The 17605-nt window shown below is 35.8% G+C and overlaps 1 protein-coding gene across 1 annotated transcript in view; it reads right to left on the minus strand.

Annotated features, from left to right (window-relative positions):
• The window catches only part of sdk1b (sidekick cell adhesion molecule 1b), a 129699-nt gene that overhangs the window by 18890 nt on the left and 93204 nt on the right, over positions 1-17605 (minus strand). The window contains exons 25-28 of the mRNA XM_016274350.1: positions 14967-15201; positions 12285-12400; positions 9627-9816; positions 7492-7590 (exon numbers count right to left, since the gene is read on the minus strand). Of these exons, the coding sequence (XP_016129836.1) occupies positions 7492-7590; positions 9627-9816; positions 12285-12400; positions 14967-15201 (640 nt within the window). The remainder of the gene's footprint in view (positions 1-7491; positions 7591-9626; positions 9817-12284; positions 12401-14966; positions 15202-17605) is intronic.

A 17605-nucleotide genomic window follows, 5' to 3' on the forward strand; every position in this document is an offset into this window, starting at 1 on the left:
CCGATCTTACTATTATTATTATTATACAATAAAAAAAGTAACAAACATCCTCATACACGTTCAATGTATGGAGAAGAACAACATTAACATTCCGGCACAGCCATAACAAACAAACCACACAACACATTTCAAATCAGCTTATAACAATCCATCTGGTGTGTATCATTACAACGGTCTAAACATATGAGGCGTCACATTTTTAAATACGTAAGGTCATTATACAAGTTCGCAACAGCAGCCTTCCTTCATAAGAGTTAATAATCCTCTTCTAACTGCAGACATGGCTCATTTAATTTTAATGCAGATGCAAGGCCAAAGTGTCCTGTGAAAGATCTCCACAGTCTGAGAGCATGCTTTAACCTGGAAGCGATTATTACAGCTGAAAGGGTGTTTTTGACATGAGGTGCTGTATAGATGTGGCCGAGAGAGACGTTCTTATCTCTGTCACATGGGATGTTTGGGGTTAGCGTGCTCCGTTTGAAAGATTAGCATGGCACTACAGAGCTGAGGCTGGTTTTAATTCAATGTTTTTTTTCCCTTTGCCTTGTCTTCTCAGATACTTATTCCCCCTTTCTTTCCTTTTCTCTCTTCCCTTCTCCGAATGCACAGCTCGCTAAGATCCTCCTTTATTAAGAGGCCATTGCTAACTCAACCCAAAAAGCCCAGAGGGGCCTATGCAAAATCCTCTGCTTTTCCTGAGCGCTCTCTTGTGATGTTTTTTTTTTCTTTCTTTTTTTGCGTGTTACGCTAGAGGCAGAAATCAACTTGAACACTTTTTTCTTCCTTTTCTTCGCTGTTTGAGAGTAGCTTTTGCCTTGGAAATGGAGAGAAGGAGGCAAAAGGACAAAAAAGGGCCAACAATCAACTGTTCAGGCTTTGTATTTTCCCTCATCTATCATAGTAGAGCTGTGACCCATGCCAGGTGGTTCTGTACTCATTTTTTAATGTCTGGGTTGCCGTGGTGAAAGCAGTAAGCCGTGTAATTGGTCGGATCGTTGCCCCCTCGGTCAGACGCATTTTATTTGTGCGCCCTGTTACCACAGCAATCACTGATCCCTAACCACAGGACACATTACATCGGTCATTCAACGCTATAAAAGGAGAGCAGGAGAGACCATTACAAAAAGAACCACGGTGCTACCACAAATACCATGTTTTCGGGACACTTTCATGGTGGGAATACCAGTCATTTTCTATATAGTACATAAAGGTACCATTTATATATCATGAATATGGTAACAAAAACTTAGCATGGTAAATTTGATATTAACATGTTTGTCTTTTTTGGTGTAAATTAAATACACATACGCTAAGTTGGTAAGATAAATAATACACTAAAAACAGTAATAATGTTAAATATGATTACAATTTGAAATAACTGCTTTGAATTTGAATATATTTTAAAGGGGTCCTATTATGCTCTTTTACAAAGTCTTGATTTTGTTTTGGGGGTGTACTACAACAGTTTTTCTGGGAACTTATGACTTTAACTTCACTACATTTGAAAGACAAATATTGTACTTTTCACTCCACTACATTTCTATCAAGGTCCTCGAAGTAGAAAGTCGTTATGTAGCAGCTTTGAAAGTCAGTGGGTGATTTTTTTCTTGTCTAAAACGTGACTTTCTTTTTTTTTCAGACAGTTTATCAGTAATCACTCTTGTAGAGCTACAGGAAGTGATTTCTCAGCATTTTTTTAACACTGACCAGTTGCAAATGTGATATTTATTTATTTATTTAACAATTCAATAATAGGAAGTTACTATTGTGGTATATATTAGACACAATACTACAGTTGTGTTTCTGGGTTTTAAAGCAGGTTTGATTTTTTTATCTTCCTTATCACTCTGTAGTTACAGGATTTCACTGTACTGTATTCAGTAGGTGTAATGTATTCTAAGTTGCTTCAGAAGTATTGCAAGTACTACTACGTACAACAATAAAACAGTGCATTGACATAAGAAAGGAGATTTACTTTTGGTACTTAAGTACTTTTAAAAGCAAGTACTTCTGTACTTTTACTTGAGTAAAAATCTGTCTTTACAACTTTTACTTGGAATGGAGTAATATTTGACCAGCAGTATCTGTACTTTCACTCAAGTAATGGAGTTGAGTACTTTGTCCGCCTCTGATGATAACACTTGTTACCTTCTCTAGTGCGGCTCAACCAGGTCTCGTCTCATTCGTCAATATTTGTGATATCACAATTCCCGGAAAATAGGCATTGTAGTCCAAACGAGTCGTTCGTTGTAGTTTTTGAAAAGTGATTTCTGTTAAATAAAATATCTCCTTTTGAATTGGACTTTGAGCTTTGCAACTTCGCAGATCTTTTTTATGCTCAAACAGCAACATTACAGACTAACTAAAGCTGAAAAAGTGAAAAAGCATAATAGGACCCCTTTAAAATGTAATTCATTTCTGTGATAAGCAGAATTTTCTGCATTATTACTGCAGTCTTCAGTGTCACATGATCCTTCAGAAATCATTCTCATATGCTGATTTGCTGCTCAAGAAATATTTCTTATTAATATCAGCATTGAAAACAGATTGCTGCTTAATATTTTTGTGGAAACTGTTTTGTGGATTCTTTGATGAATAAAAAGTTCAAAAGAACAGCATTTATTTGAAAGAGACCTTTTTTTCTAACATTATTAATATCTTGACTGTCATTTTTAATCAATTTAATGCATCCTTGTTGAATAAAAGTATTAATTTCTGTCAAAAAAACAACCTATGTATATTATGAGCACATATACACGATTTCCTACACTTTTATTTCTTCTTTTTTGAAGTGAAAAATTTTGTTGAATAGCAAAATGTACAGTAGCTAATAATTTCATCTCATTTACAGAAATGACAGTATGTTCTAGTTTTGCTAGTTCTTTTTATTGTAAATGTATCTGTTGTCACTCTAATTGAGATTCTCATTGTTTTTAAAATGATAAATATGCCTATGATTTCAGAAAAAAAAATATCAAAGTTATACATTTACAATGACAATACCCCTTAAATATCTTGGTAACACTTTTCAATAAGGTTCATTAGTTAACATGAACTGAGAATGAACAATACTAAGAGAGAGAGAGAGAGAGAGAGAGAGAGAGATATTAAATGCTAGAGCAAAAAGAGACACCAGAGAGACCTCAATCCACCGATCAATATTCACCAACATGCTCTTGCTCTCAATAAATTACCACTGAAAGCCAATTAAGAACTAGAATAAAAGTTACACTGCAATAAAACGACAGTAACGTATCCCGATTACACCAGTGATTTATGACACGTTTCGCATACAATATATTAAAGCCCGACCGATATATCGTTTATCGGCCGATATGTACCTGTCGGAGATATATCGGTATCGGCAAATATGCCGCCGATATGCCACCGATATGAATATTTTTTTGATAGGCAGATAGCCCCGGGGGTCCGGGAGTTACGGGCAGTTAAATTCGCGGCCGTGCGTCGACCGATCTGGCGATCCCGGTGGGCTACTGACGCACGGAGGGTGGTGTTCGAGAGGGCTCCTCGAGCTGAAGGGATCACCCCGAATTTAGTGGAGATACGCCGCCGCGTTCGCAAGATAGTGACACCAGTCAACACTTTCACTTCAGTAAGGAGATCTCTTGTTCAGGCAGCAGCATTCAAGCGTTGTCTTATTCGACCATAAGTGCCCTGCAAAGTGGACTTCACATGACATTCCGCTATGATACCAGCTCCAAGGGAACATACACGTTACATTCAAAGGACATTAAAGTGCGTGAGACGTGAATTTAAATTGTATTTATTTACAGAGGTATATTATAGGTATATCACATTTCACTATTAAGTTTCATCTGTGTGTGAAGACAGCAGCGCAAATCCGTTAATGAATGTTCCGAAGTGAAATAAACTTCAACGGAATAAAGTTGAATGGAATTTAATTGAAATAAAGTCGAATAAACTTCAACTTTACTGTTCGGGTGCACTGATGTCAGACTCATTTTGGATAATAAAGTTTCTTAAATTGTTAAATGCCATGCCCTATCTTTGTCACGTCATTACAAGTGTTTCATCACCACATTTGAGTGATCATTGCAAAAAATGTGTTTATGTATATATATTCTGTTTATGTATATACTGTATTCTATATATAGTACCAGTCAAAAGTTTGGACACACGAATGGGAAAGTGTCCAAAATTTGGACTGGTACTGTACTATAACATACACAAAGAATATAGGCCGATATATCGATATCGGCCTTTTTACCCCCTAATATCGGTATCGTATCGGCCCCCAAAAAAAACCATATCGGCCGGGCTCTACAATATATATATATATATACTGTTTAATATATACAGTATATACAGCATACATATTAACTGTTTATAGATATTCTTCTTCACAATTTTGATTGATCATGATTGCAGAAGTATGGAACACAGTGCATGAGTCACTATGACGCTTTGTTGTCATTTCAGTAGTTGATAGAAAAATAACATGTCCATGATATTACTTAAAAATCAGAGAAAATGTTCCACAGAAGAAAGTAAGCGACAGAGGTGAGTAAGAGTTCTCATTTCTGGGTGAACTACTCCAAAAGAAAATATATTTTGCAGTGTAACGATTATGATCTGATCTAATGGTCTGTTCTTAATCGGTTTATAGGTTTGGTATCTGAAATCCCTTCAAGGTCACTTGATGAATACTGCTTATTCACACTGTACAGTCAGACGTTCAATAATTGCGAGAGTAACTGCGAGACTGCTGTAGATAAAAATCAACACAGAATAATGAAATGCCCCTTGTGAAAGTCACATTATCTGCGTATCCTCGCGTATGAAATATACAGATCTGAGAGGATAAAATGAGTGCTGGAACACTGACAGATCTTCTCTGATTGAAGATCTTTGTTTATATCGCTCAATCCTACAGGGAATGGCTGATTCAATCAGCAGAGAGCTCTGTGTACGAATGTGTTTGTAGAAAAGAGGCAAAGAAGGCAAGAGATCGTCCGAGGTAAAGAGGCTTCACATTTCTATCACTATTAAGGGATTATATGATCCATCACGGGTGGTTAAGTGTCCATAATCCAGTCATCTATAGCTGCGCGTCTGTGTCTGTATGGCCCGTAATCATGATAACGGCAAAACTGAGGCGGTTAAATCCCAATACACAATTGAAATCACAATACAGAAAATCTCATAACACACACACATGTACAAACTGACTCCAGTGCAATACACAGCATGTCCTTGGCTTGCAATAATAACATTTCAAATGGTCCAGGATACAATGGGAACAAGCAGACCTTCTCTAAGGCCTTAAACTGCATTTTTACTGCAGATGAAGATTACATTCATGCAGCCTTTGCAAGGATATGAGTTATAATGCCTGTAAATACATAAATACACAGGAGTTAATTTTAATAATTAAGCTATAATTGAGCTAAATAGCTATATTCTGTGAAAAAATGTACTCAGAAATAAGCTACATCTCCCAAAATGTCACTTTGGAATATTTCTATCAATGATTATTTCTTTATGGATTATTTTTGGTATAGCTCGGCTCCTCAGCGAAAACCTGAATATGCGCTGCACCTGCTGCCTACTTATACTCACGCTGTGATCAGCAGCAGCTGGATGCAATAATCGCATGCCAATGTGCATTGGCTCGTTTAGTTTACACTCGAAGTAGATTGGTCCCTCTAAGCGAGATCCCAATTCGTCGGTCCTCCGACGTGACGTCTCCGTTCCCTCCTTCAGGGAACGAGGGTTACATACGTAACCGAGACGTTCTCATTTCTGGGTGAACTACTCCAAAAGAAAATATATTTTGCAGTGTAACGATTATGATCTGATCTAATGGTCTGTTCTTAATCGGTTTATAGGTTTGGTATCTGAAATCCCTTCAAGGTCACTTGATGAATACTGCTTATTCACACTGTACAGTCAGACGTTCAATAATTGCGAGAGTAACTGCGAGACTGCTGTAGATAAAAATCAACACAGAATAATGAAATGCCCCTTGTGAAAGTCACATTATCTGCGTATCCTCGCGTATGAAATATACAGATCTGAGAGGATAAAATGAGTGCTGGAACACTGACAGATCTTCTCTGATTGAAGATCTTTGTTTATATCGCTCAATCCTACAGGGAATGGCTGATTCAATCAGCAGAGAGCTCTGTGTACGAATGTGTTTGTAGAAAAGAGGCAAAGAAGGCAAGAGATCGTCCGAGGTAAAGAGGCTTCACATTTCTATCACTATTAAGGGATTATATGATCCATCACGGGTGGTTAAGTGTCCATAATCCAGTCATCTATAGCTGCGCGTCTGTGTCTGTATGGCCCGTAATCATGATAACGGCAAAACTGAGGCGGTTAAATCCCAATACACAATTGAAATCACAATACAGAAAATCTCATAACACACACACATGTACAAACTGACTCCAGTGCAATACACAGCATGTCCTTGGCTTGCAATAATAACATTTCAAATGGTCCAGGATACAATGGGAACAAGCAGACCTTCTCTAAGGCCTTAAACTGCATTTTTACTGCAGATGAAGATTACATTCATGCAGCCTTTGCAAGGATATGAGTTATAATGCCTGTAAATACATAAATACACAGGAGTTAATTTTAATAATTAAGCTATAATTGAGCTAAATAGCTATATTCTGTGAAAAAATGTACTCAGAAATAAGCTACATCTCCCAAAATGTCACTTTGGAATATTTCTATCAATGATTATTTCTTTATGGATTATTTTTGGTATATCAATTATTTGTAATTTTTTCCCTTTGCATATTGAGGTTGGATCTATTTACACTATCATAAAATTTTTGGATGCATTAAACTGACTGAAAGTCACATTTATAATGTTACAAAAGATTTATATTTTAAATAGATACTGTTGTTTTGAAATGTCTATACATCAAAGAATAATCATCAAAAATATGTTTTCATCATTGATAATAATAAATGTTTCTTGAGCACCAAACTAGCATATTAGAATGATTTCTGAGAGATCACATGTATAAATGACATTTTATAATATATAAAATTATAAATAATTTAAAAATATATACATTTAATTTATTTTAAATTGTAATACTATTTTACAATTTTACTGGTTTATTGTAACTTTTTATTAAATAAACGCTTTGTTGAGCAAAACATAAAAAATCTCTATACACTGTAGCGTATATCTAGGATATTTTTAAAAAAGTAAAATGATTAATAAGTCAAATAAATTACAGATTACTGATTCATAAAAAAAACTAACGAGATACCCTCTTATAAGGTAAAAAATAATATTATAATATTACAACTACTAAATGCATTAGTTATTAAATTCTTTAGTAGAAAGGTTTTCTTTATGGGTTAAGTGTAAAATTATTATAATAAGCTTTACACAAAAACAACAGATTTCTGCGATATGGCCTCATTTATATCTAGATAAATGTGTGTGTGGCTGGTTGTGTAGCGTTTATGTTCTCTAACCCATAATGATGCCGTTTGGCTCCGAGGGAGGTTGCCAGACAACCCTGACAGACGTGAGACGCACTTCTGGAAACACCAACCTGACAGGTGGACCGGGAACTGGAGAGAAGAGAGGAAGGGAGAGAGAGAGAGAAAGAGGATACACAGTCGAACATTGTATTTAAAACAGATTACTGTAGTCTACGTTCTGATTTCTTCTAATGTAGCACATATTTCAAACACTTCAAAAAATCTGTTTGTGGGGCCAAGCTTTTATCTCGGCCACGATAAATATGACATTTTAATCTCTTCTCTCACACACACAAAGTCTCCCTGTAAACTTCTAATTCCTTAAATCCATAAATATAAATATTAGTGTTTCATAATCCCTCATAAAGCACATTTAACTCTGCCAGTGGACACTAGGCCAACAGCGCTGGTAATCCACTACTTCTGATATGTGTGTGTGTGTAAGTGTGAGTCAGTGTGTGTAGAGAATAATCACATAGACATTCCAGTATCTGGTATCCCTGGTATCCCTGTATATTTCCGAATGAATGTTGCTCCATTGAGCCGATTAAGAAAAATGACAGAAAGAGGGCATTTGTCATTTTGCTGGCAAGACTCCGCAGTCCACATATGAACACACTCACTCATTTCAAAGGGAAATATGGCAGCTTACTTTCCCTTGCTGTGGAAATATATTGCATACATGTGAGTACATATTTCTGAGAGAAACTTTTGGAAGGAAATTGTATTGCTCAGAGGTTGCTCTTACATAGCTCATGAGACTTAATGAGGTTTCTGTGTCATATTTCACTTCAGATTTAAGTCTATTTTTACGTTTTCTTTTTTCAGTATGACATTAGTTTCATGATAACTAAGCACATTTCCCCTCCAAATTCTCATTACCATAATTTGAAAAACAACTTATTTTCATTACTGCAATGTGAAAAACAATAATGACATTTAAATTTCATAGAATATTTTTAAAATACAATTAAATTAATACTTATTGTAGTAAATATACAAAATAATCATATTTAATTCCCAGAACTAATCATATTTATTGTACTAAATAAGTAATAATTACTAATAAATAATACATAAAATATTAATGTTTATACATAAAATGTTAATTATGAATAATAATTACAAAATATTATTTATTTATATAATTAGAAAAAGTAATTTTAAATATAATAATTAAAATAATTATAGAACATAAATATTAAATATCTAAGTTAGGCTTATTTGTTTACTAAAAATGAATGACTGTTATTTCAAGAATATTTTTATTATTGCTCATTACAGTACAGAAAATATAATAATAAAACAATTATAAATACAATAATTAAAATTAATAATTATACTAATTGCATATTGAATCATTTAAGTTATGTTTTTTCTTTTTGTAATTAAAAATGTGTGATTGCTTTACTGCATTACAAGGACATTTTTATTATTGCTCATAATAAATGTAATTATAAATAAAATAATAAAATAATTATAGTGATTAAATATTAAATCATTTATATTGAGAAATAGGAGACACAAATGAGATTAACGGGGTATTTTTCTCAGGATAAATATCTAAAAAGCATTAGACTTTCAAAAGTCACCATTTAATGTCACAGCTGTCTGAGAAAAAAACCGAGATCTTATTAGTGATTTTTCTTTTCTATGAGTTGGGATAAAAAAATGGAGTGAGTGAGAGGTGGTTCAGACAGGTGACTCAAGCGATGCATTGATGCAGGATGAGGTTTCATGCAGTGGGGGCACCAGGAGGCCAGGCGAAAGTGTGAGCGAGCATGCATGTGTGCTTGTCTGTGTCTGGAGCCATGTGGGAGGTAATGCCAGTCTGAATGTCGGGCACAGCTGGAAACCACCAGAGCATGAAGCAAGACGTAACTATGAGATAGCATTATGAATGTGTGTGTGCGTGTTTACTGGTGTGTGAGTGTGTGAGTGTGTGAAGGAACATCTGCTAAATGGGTAGCTTTCACTCAAAGTCTAATTTTGACCCAATGTGTGTGCGAACATTTATTTTTGCTTTTATTATGCGTGTATGATTTGTCATAACCAGTGGGAATGAGTGAAGAATTAGATTATGCTTTCTTTTTAGTGGCGATGCATTGATTTTATTGGTTGCTTACCATCATCCTTGGTTCTCTCAACTGTGGGGGGGAGGCTGGGTGGTCCGTCACCGACACGTGTAAATGCGAGCACCTGAACCTCATACAGGATGAACTTGCTAAGGTTTTTTAAAAGAAGCAAGTGAGTCTGGTTCCCGTTCACCAGCTGGACCTGGGGAGCCCGCTCTGAATCTCTTTCTCTGTATAATACCTAGAGATAAAAGGAAACAAGGAAATATAGGTCACACAGAAACAGTTTTGATGTGATATAGAGTGTTGGAACATCCTAAAATCAACAACAACCGTGCAGTGTGTAGTAGTGCTCGCTAATTACTATTCTATATATACTACTCATTCTTAAGGTTAGGGATTTGAGCAAACCCCTGATGGATAATTAAATGGATCAGAATATCATGGCCATGTACACACTGCAGCTAAATTTGGTTGTCAATTCAACTTTTAGTGCTTAATCCTATTCTGAACACACAAAATTCAGTAATTTACAGGAGTGACAACCAAATTCTACAACCAAATTGACTCCTGCTAAATTCAGCTAGTAAAAAAAACGCATTAACAAAGACCCTATGCAGTGTGTGTAGGGAACCGGACTAAACAACTAATTGTTAATGATGTATTTAAATGCGTATCAGAGTTGTCTCTAACTTCTGTATGCACAATGCAGGAAATCACAGGGAACGAGGTACATCTTGACTCATTAGTGTTGCCAGATCTTGCTATAAAAACACTGAAATAAAAACAAGCCCATAATAAACTTAAATCCAAACATTTTATCTTGGAAATAAGCCACATACCAAAATAAGTGGACCTTCCAGGCATACACAAAACATGAAGGCTCTGTCAATGGTGGTTTAGTTAAAATCTCTTTGGTGGCTGTAATATTACTTTGGTCAAAAATAGTGGATACCAAATGCACAAGACGCCAGACTGTTCTTATAGTAACCATGCTGTCAATCATCACAATTTTGAAGGTGAGTTAATGGTAATTTAGGAGATTTACTACCATATATAAATGTGGTTGTCACTCCTGAAACTTTACAGAGTGTCCATTGCAATAAAGATGTACAATAGAGATGAGCTCATTTGACTTGGGCTAGAAGGCAACCACACCGCAATCGCTCACAACACTCCAGTATCTTTTACACGTGCAAACATCACTGTTTCTTCAGATAAAAATTAAGAAAAAAACCCCCAACAAGTTCAAGTTTTGCCTAACTTGGGTCCTGACTTCAGTAGTGATCAATAATTAATTGTGCCATTTCATTTCCTCCCCGCTTTTTACCGTCTAAGCATTTTATCAATTGGCTTCTTCCGACAGTGTGTAAAAGGAAAAACTGTTTCAGCAATTTCATGATCTTGCATCATGTCACTCTACACAGCCTAAGCAGAAAATTGAGAAAGCCTTATACAAGCAACAGCGCACAGGGGTTTCAATAGCTTCACATACTTTATAGATGTGTTCAAAATGAACACAATACGAACTAAGTTCGGCAGAATGTATGTGCATTAAAGCATGAGGAAAAACTTTTGTAGATGTGTGTATCAACAGCTCTATGTGGTACAAAGTGCCTTTGATACAAGCATTACATTAGATGTGGAGAAGTGTACTGCATATTCTTTTTTGCTACGAAGCTTCTGATTGGTTCTGTTATGTGGTTGTTAGGCTGTTCTGCTTGGTTTCTTACTTTCCCACATCAAAAGAGCCCTCCTCCAAAAAAATATATATATAAACACTTAAGTTGCAATTAAATGTGAACAGCAATAGATCTTTTCTTCCATATTGTAATGTATATTCATATGTAATAGACTGCCAGGGACAGACAAAATCCATTGGTTGATGATTGGATGGAGGCTAATCTTAATGCAAGCTTGCTATTGATTTTGGAAGAACAGGGTTTACGCTGACTAAATTACTTGAGAAGTCCGACATGTATCACCGGAGAGAAGTCTGTCATTTTGCCACAAGATCGAGGTTTGACATTTTGATTAAACATTACAAGGTTAAAACATTTTGAAAAATGAAATATGAATCATTCACAATAGGATCTATAACATGCTTTTACAAATTAAGTTGACGACTTTCATGAAAGAACAGCAATGTCTATGATAACATCCTAAACTGTAAAATTACTATAGAAACTATGATTTAAACAACCTTACAGTTGAAATAATAACAGCTTTGACAAAAATAAAACGTTAAAGTTTTAAAAAATGATAAACCTGCAATTTCAGCCCACTAAATGATTATGTATATTATATATAACTGGTCTGAACAAAAATGGCAGAGGGGCTGAAAAAAAATGCTAATTCACTCTCTGACAGTCTGTCTGAAAAAAACGACGAGTTTGCAGATGTTTAAAGGGATAATTCACCCCAAAATTATAATTATGTCATCATAAACATGAATGTTCTAAAAATATCATGTTTTAAAAATACTGGACCACTTAATTGTATATACTAAATAAATAAATACATTTGCATGTTGAAACATTCATTAAAATATCTTCCTAAACATAATACAACACAATAATTCCAGTCAGATGTCGCTATATACAGTAGAAATTCACCCATCTGCAGTGTTTTGGCAGGCAGAACTCTCCAGCCAAACCTGTGGGGGATTTTAAGGGTCTTAAAGCATTCTCTTTGATATAGTAACCGTACCTTGTAACCAAGGATGTGTCCATTCTTCTGGTGTTCAGGGATTGAACCCCAGGTGACCAATATACTTGTGGATCTCATTGCTTCTGCGCTCACATTTTCTGGGGCACCAGAGGGAACTGAAAACACACCCATATGAAAAGCCATTTTATTCTAAAGCAAAAACCTACTCAAGGCTGTGTGTTAGAGTGATTTTACAACACTTAAAGGCTGTTTTTCATCATATTGGAACAACAATAAGATAAAAGACTCCAATTATCTTTAATAATAATGCGAATGAACAATTCCACCAAGTAATACAGCTCATTAGCCTAAGGATGATGTCTTACCAGCTGACTCAAAACAATTTATTTTGGTCTGGGTTTCACATCTACTGACTATTTTTTGCTGAAATCACACTCTCTTCTATTGGAGTCTGTCACATGCACTGATTAAAAATGGAAGAGAGCTGACAACTTAAACAACAACCTCTGACATTTCTCTATGATTCCCTGTCATGTGAAGCTTCACTGAAATAAGAACAGGAGAACCGCATGAGCATAACCTTTTGTAATGGACTGATTTAGGAAACAATTTTTAAGGGGCAACTTCACCCTCTGATTGTGTGTGATGTATAGATGTTCCTTCAAAAGGCTTGTCGGCATATGTTTATGCACAGCCTTAGTGAGAAAAAGATTTTCATTTGCTAAACGAAGTGACAAAGACCCTTTCTTAAGTCCTATTCGGACGGTTACTGTTTCTCACGTGAACATCTGTAAAAATACATTTATATGGCACCTCATTGATAAAACTCATGGATTCAGATGCACATTTGGAGAAGCAAGTTCTGTGATCCTACGAACCCAGGAACGCGCTGCTCATGTGGCCAGTCACATAACTGTCTGCTGTACATAAAATGAATTAAAAATAGGAAAATTGATGCGCTATAGTTTTCTGTCTTGCATTTTATCTCTCAAAATGATGGATGTCATTAAAAATGTGGAGATTAGCCGAAATAAGTTAATGCATCCTCTTATTTACATAAGGTAAACATAAAGCTGCTTGGTTTATATTTTTTTATATACAATTGTATATAATACACATTTTAAAATTATACTGCATACCTGTTGCTGCCATAATAATGACCCATCTCCAATGTTTACATGCTTTTCTTCTCTTTCTTCTTTTTGTTTTTAACAGCTCCCACTCGCTGTGGTGGAGCAGTCATGAAATATTGTTCTTGTAAATACTTTCCAGCATTTCAGTAATAAATATGCATGCAAATTACAGTGAAGTGCAACAGTTTCTGTACGGTGTTCGGCAGTGGTCAAAAAGGATTTAAACAGTGATTTTTGAATTGATTCCTTCTTGTAAACTCAGAGATGTGGATTCGGATGCAATTAAATTACCACACAACCTTGGTTTTTGTCAAAAAAAAAAGAAGGAAAAATCAGTAGGCAATTAGGCTGGGGATAAGTGTAATGCATTTAAGCTAGAGCTCACATAAACTGTTTAAATAACCAGTAATTGTAAAGTAACTGTCAGTAATAGAAACAAGGTGGAAGATTTCATGTAAATATACTACGGTCAGGATCACTATCGTCAAAGATGATTGACAATTAGCATACAGTTTGGATTGGCGGTATGGTTCCGTTCTGGGCATGAACTCCCTGCGCATCCATGCAGCCTAGCATGGATGAGAGCAGGGAGAGCAGCAATAACCCCCCAGGGTAAACAGAACAGAACCAACATAAATGTATGCAGATATTGTTAAAGTTCAATAATTTTATGTACACATTTTTGGATTAGTCTGATTCAAAGTAGAATCAGAAGGCTGAATCCCGACTAACAGAGGAGGAGTTGGGGATGGAGGAGGGTAATTAACTATTGAGCAATGCGAAAACTGCTGATAATACTGAGGGACCTTATATATGAATGCTTAGATAGGTGTCGTATTCCCATAGGTAAATGGGGATCAGCTGAGAGTCAGCTGATGCGAGCTTGACTAGCGTGACCTGCCAGAACTAACGCTACGCTAGATGAATGTAATTTTCACAATCAATAGGAAAATTCATGGAGAAACTGATGTTTGAAACCTGTAAGTGCTCACTGCCAAGGCCACAAGTGCCCACCTCACCAGCTGCCTCTGATCATTTCAAACTTTCTAGATGTTGTCTAAGGGTCGACAGGATCATTAACTCAGCAGGGAGTCGCTGGAGCAGCTAACACCCACCCGCTGAGAGATGTGGCCTCGGGCACAGACTCCATCTGAGTCTCCAGTGGCTATGTAAATGAAGCTTACGTCTAAAAATCGGATAGTAGCGCGCAGCTAAACTGTAGCTTGTTTAGAGTTACTAAGGAACGCAGCAACTTGTGGCATTAATCTAAAAATCAACTGACATATCTTTATAAGAATTTCATGTAAATATCTGTCTTATATTTTATGCTACCCATCTTATAAAACACAAATAAAATGAAAAATGATCAAAATGGAAATTTGACCATAACACAATGATGCTTATATTAACATAACTCATTTGGTTACATACTGTACAAAACATCAACTATTTTGTTTCTTTTCCTCAAATGCATGACATTAATCATTTATTTATCATTTATTTTGATCGTTACTTTTGTAAAAATCAAAAGTGGAGAAGCTACTTCTAAAGCAAGTATGTTTTATGGGAAGTTCTTTTGCTGTGTCACCTGACTCTTTAGTTTTGCCCAGCACAGGACTGCTCCAGGGTCCAGGCCCGATGCCGTTGAAAGCCTGAATACTCAGCTCGTACTCCGTCCACTCCTCTAGTCCCTCCACCGTCACCACAGAGAGGTGCTCAGAAACGGTCTCCATCCGGGGCAGGCCAAGCCCGTCTGCTCTTTGTGCACGTACACGGTAACCCACGCTTTCAGGATTTCCGTTATAAGCTGCCTCTGGAAGCGGCTACAAAAGATGAAGAGGAAAAACTTTGGGGCGGGAGAGACTTTGATAAACCTCCATCAATAATAAGACCCAAAAGCTGTGAATTGGATTGAAAGTGCTCTAGAAAAATGATGCTACGTAAAATGGTTGACAAACTGTGTGACAGGATAAAGTTAAATAGAGTGTCCTCAACATTTCTGAACACTTCAGGCACTTAAAATATAGGAATTTCATTGCATTAGATTAAAAAAATAAAATAAAATAGAAATAGCACTCCTCCACACTTTTTAAACAAAACATTTCCCAAAAATAATACATCTGTAAGTTATAAAAAATAAAATAATTCATATTTTGTTTTCTAATGCAATGAAATTAGATAGATACAAGATGGTTCAAAAGTCTGGGGTCAGTAATATTCCTCAAAAAAAGAAATTTTTACTTTCATTCAGCAATGACCTATTAAATTGATAAAGTGTCAATAAAAAAAAACTTAGTTACTAAAAAAAAATGCTGTTTTCTATTTATCAAAGAATCTTGAAATTTTTTTTTATCATTGTTTCCACATTATTTTAAGAAGCACAGCCGTTTTCAACATTGACAATAAGAAGAAATGTTTTTTGAGTATCAAATCAGCATATTATATATATTATATATATCCGAATAGAAAACAACTATTTTAAAATGTAATAACATTTCACAATATTACTGTTTTTACTATCTTTTTAATCAAATAAATGCAGCCTTGGTAACATCTTACCAACCCCAGACTTTTAAACAGTAGTGTATAAAAACAGAAAAGAAAAAAAAAAAACTTAAGTTGCCCAAACACATTTGGGCAATTGTATTGGTATGGTACCGAAATTTAAGGGCTGAAAAAGTTTAACAAATTTTCTGCACGCTAATTTTACTCAACAGGAATTGGAAATAAATGTTTCACGGCATATCCCGGTGGCTAAGTTCTACGATGATCTGGATGAATGAAAACCTTCACAAGTGTCAAATTGTGTGCAGCAAACAGAAAGGAAGTTCCTTAATCTCCTCATAAACATAAATTAAATGACATTTCAAATTGGCTGTAATGCAGTTCAGTCCCTCGCCTGCTCCAGCTTGAGGTTGGCACATGGCTCTGAGACATTTTCCAGCATTGGATGCCAAGAGTTCGCACATGGTTGCACGCCTAGTACTTTAATGCACACTTAAATCCTTACGATGTTCACAGATTCAGTACGTTGACTGCTTGAAAGCATTTCTATTAAAATGCTTTGGGCTAGTTGACGAATGCTGATGCGAGTGACTTCATAGGCATGGCCCAAATCAATGTTTGAGTTCTTATGGTCTTCATGATAAGCTGCTAATATTTAGTTGCTTGTAACATCATGATTTGATATATGATGTGATATAAAAATTCGTTAAAAGCTATTCATCTATATCAATTTGACTGTTAGTCTATCTACAACAAGCGACCAGCATTTTGATGAGCTTTCTGATGAGCTTGCTTCGCTTTGGTTTATTTTCAGTTTGGTTAAATTGGATTACAAGTGGTTAGTGAATAAGACTCAGGTTTTTGTGCTGAAACTTAGTTAATCAATGCTTTCTAAATACTTCTGAAGGTCAATGTATTTCCACAGCAACTCCTCATAAAATACATCTTCCAATGTAAATTCTCCTCATTAAAGACACTAACACTTAAGAAACTTGGGTTGCTTGGTAAATGACAGAAGAGCGGTAAAAGTATAACCTTTTATTTTATGGCAGCTACATAGAAGTTTTAGTATGAGCGTAATAAATGACTATCCATAAAAAAGGGTTAGAGGTCACCGTTTTCGTTTTCAGCACTTTTGAAGTACTGCATTAAGCATTATTATGTCCTGAGGGTCATTTCTTCAGCACCAACACCCGACAAATGTGTTACTACGACCAGGGGAGGCTTTGCAGAAGCCGTTTTTTTGAGTCCTGTCTTATGTAATGACAGCCTTCATGTTATGTGCCTCTACAACTCAAATTCTTCGATCGCTCTTCAGGCTTTGAAAAGGTGAGAGGGGAAAAAAGGAGAACTGAAGGAGAAAATAACAGCAATTACATCTGATACTGACAGACATGGCTTGTGATAGCAAAAAAAGGACAGGAAAAATAAGCTGTCAACCTCTTCCAGTATATCCCTCACCTACAGTATAAAGTGTGCGCACAGAAGCGCAACAGACAGTATTTGTGGCCACCTCTGCATGTGTTTGAGAGTGCGTAAATGGCTAGATTCTTATGAGAGCTCCAGTTTTTAAGATAAAGTTCACAACAAATGTCCAGAACCACCTCCTTTCGATGCAACTGGAGAACGTTTTTAAGCTCTTTGGTTCTTACAAATGGCATATGTTTGGGGGAATGTATAGGACAAGCTCTCAGGAATTTTATATATATATATATATATATA

Source organism: Sinocyclocheilus grahami, unplaced genomic scaffold (assembly GCF_001515645.1).
Source record: "Sinocyclocheilus grahami isolate Dianchi unplaced genomic scaffold, SAMN03320097.WGS_v1.1 scaffold86.1, whole genome shotgun sequence".
Lineage (NCBI taxonomy): Eukaryota > Metazoa > Chordata > Actinopteri > Cypriniformes > Cyprinidae > Sinocyclocheilus > Sinocyclocheilus grahami.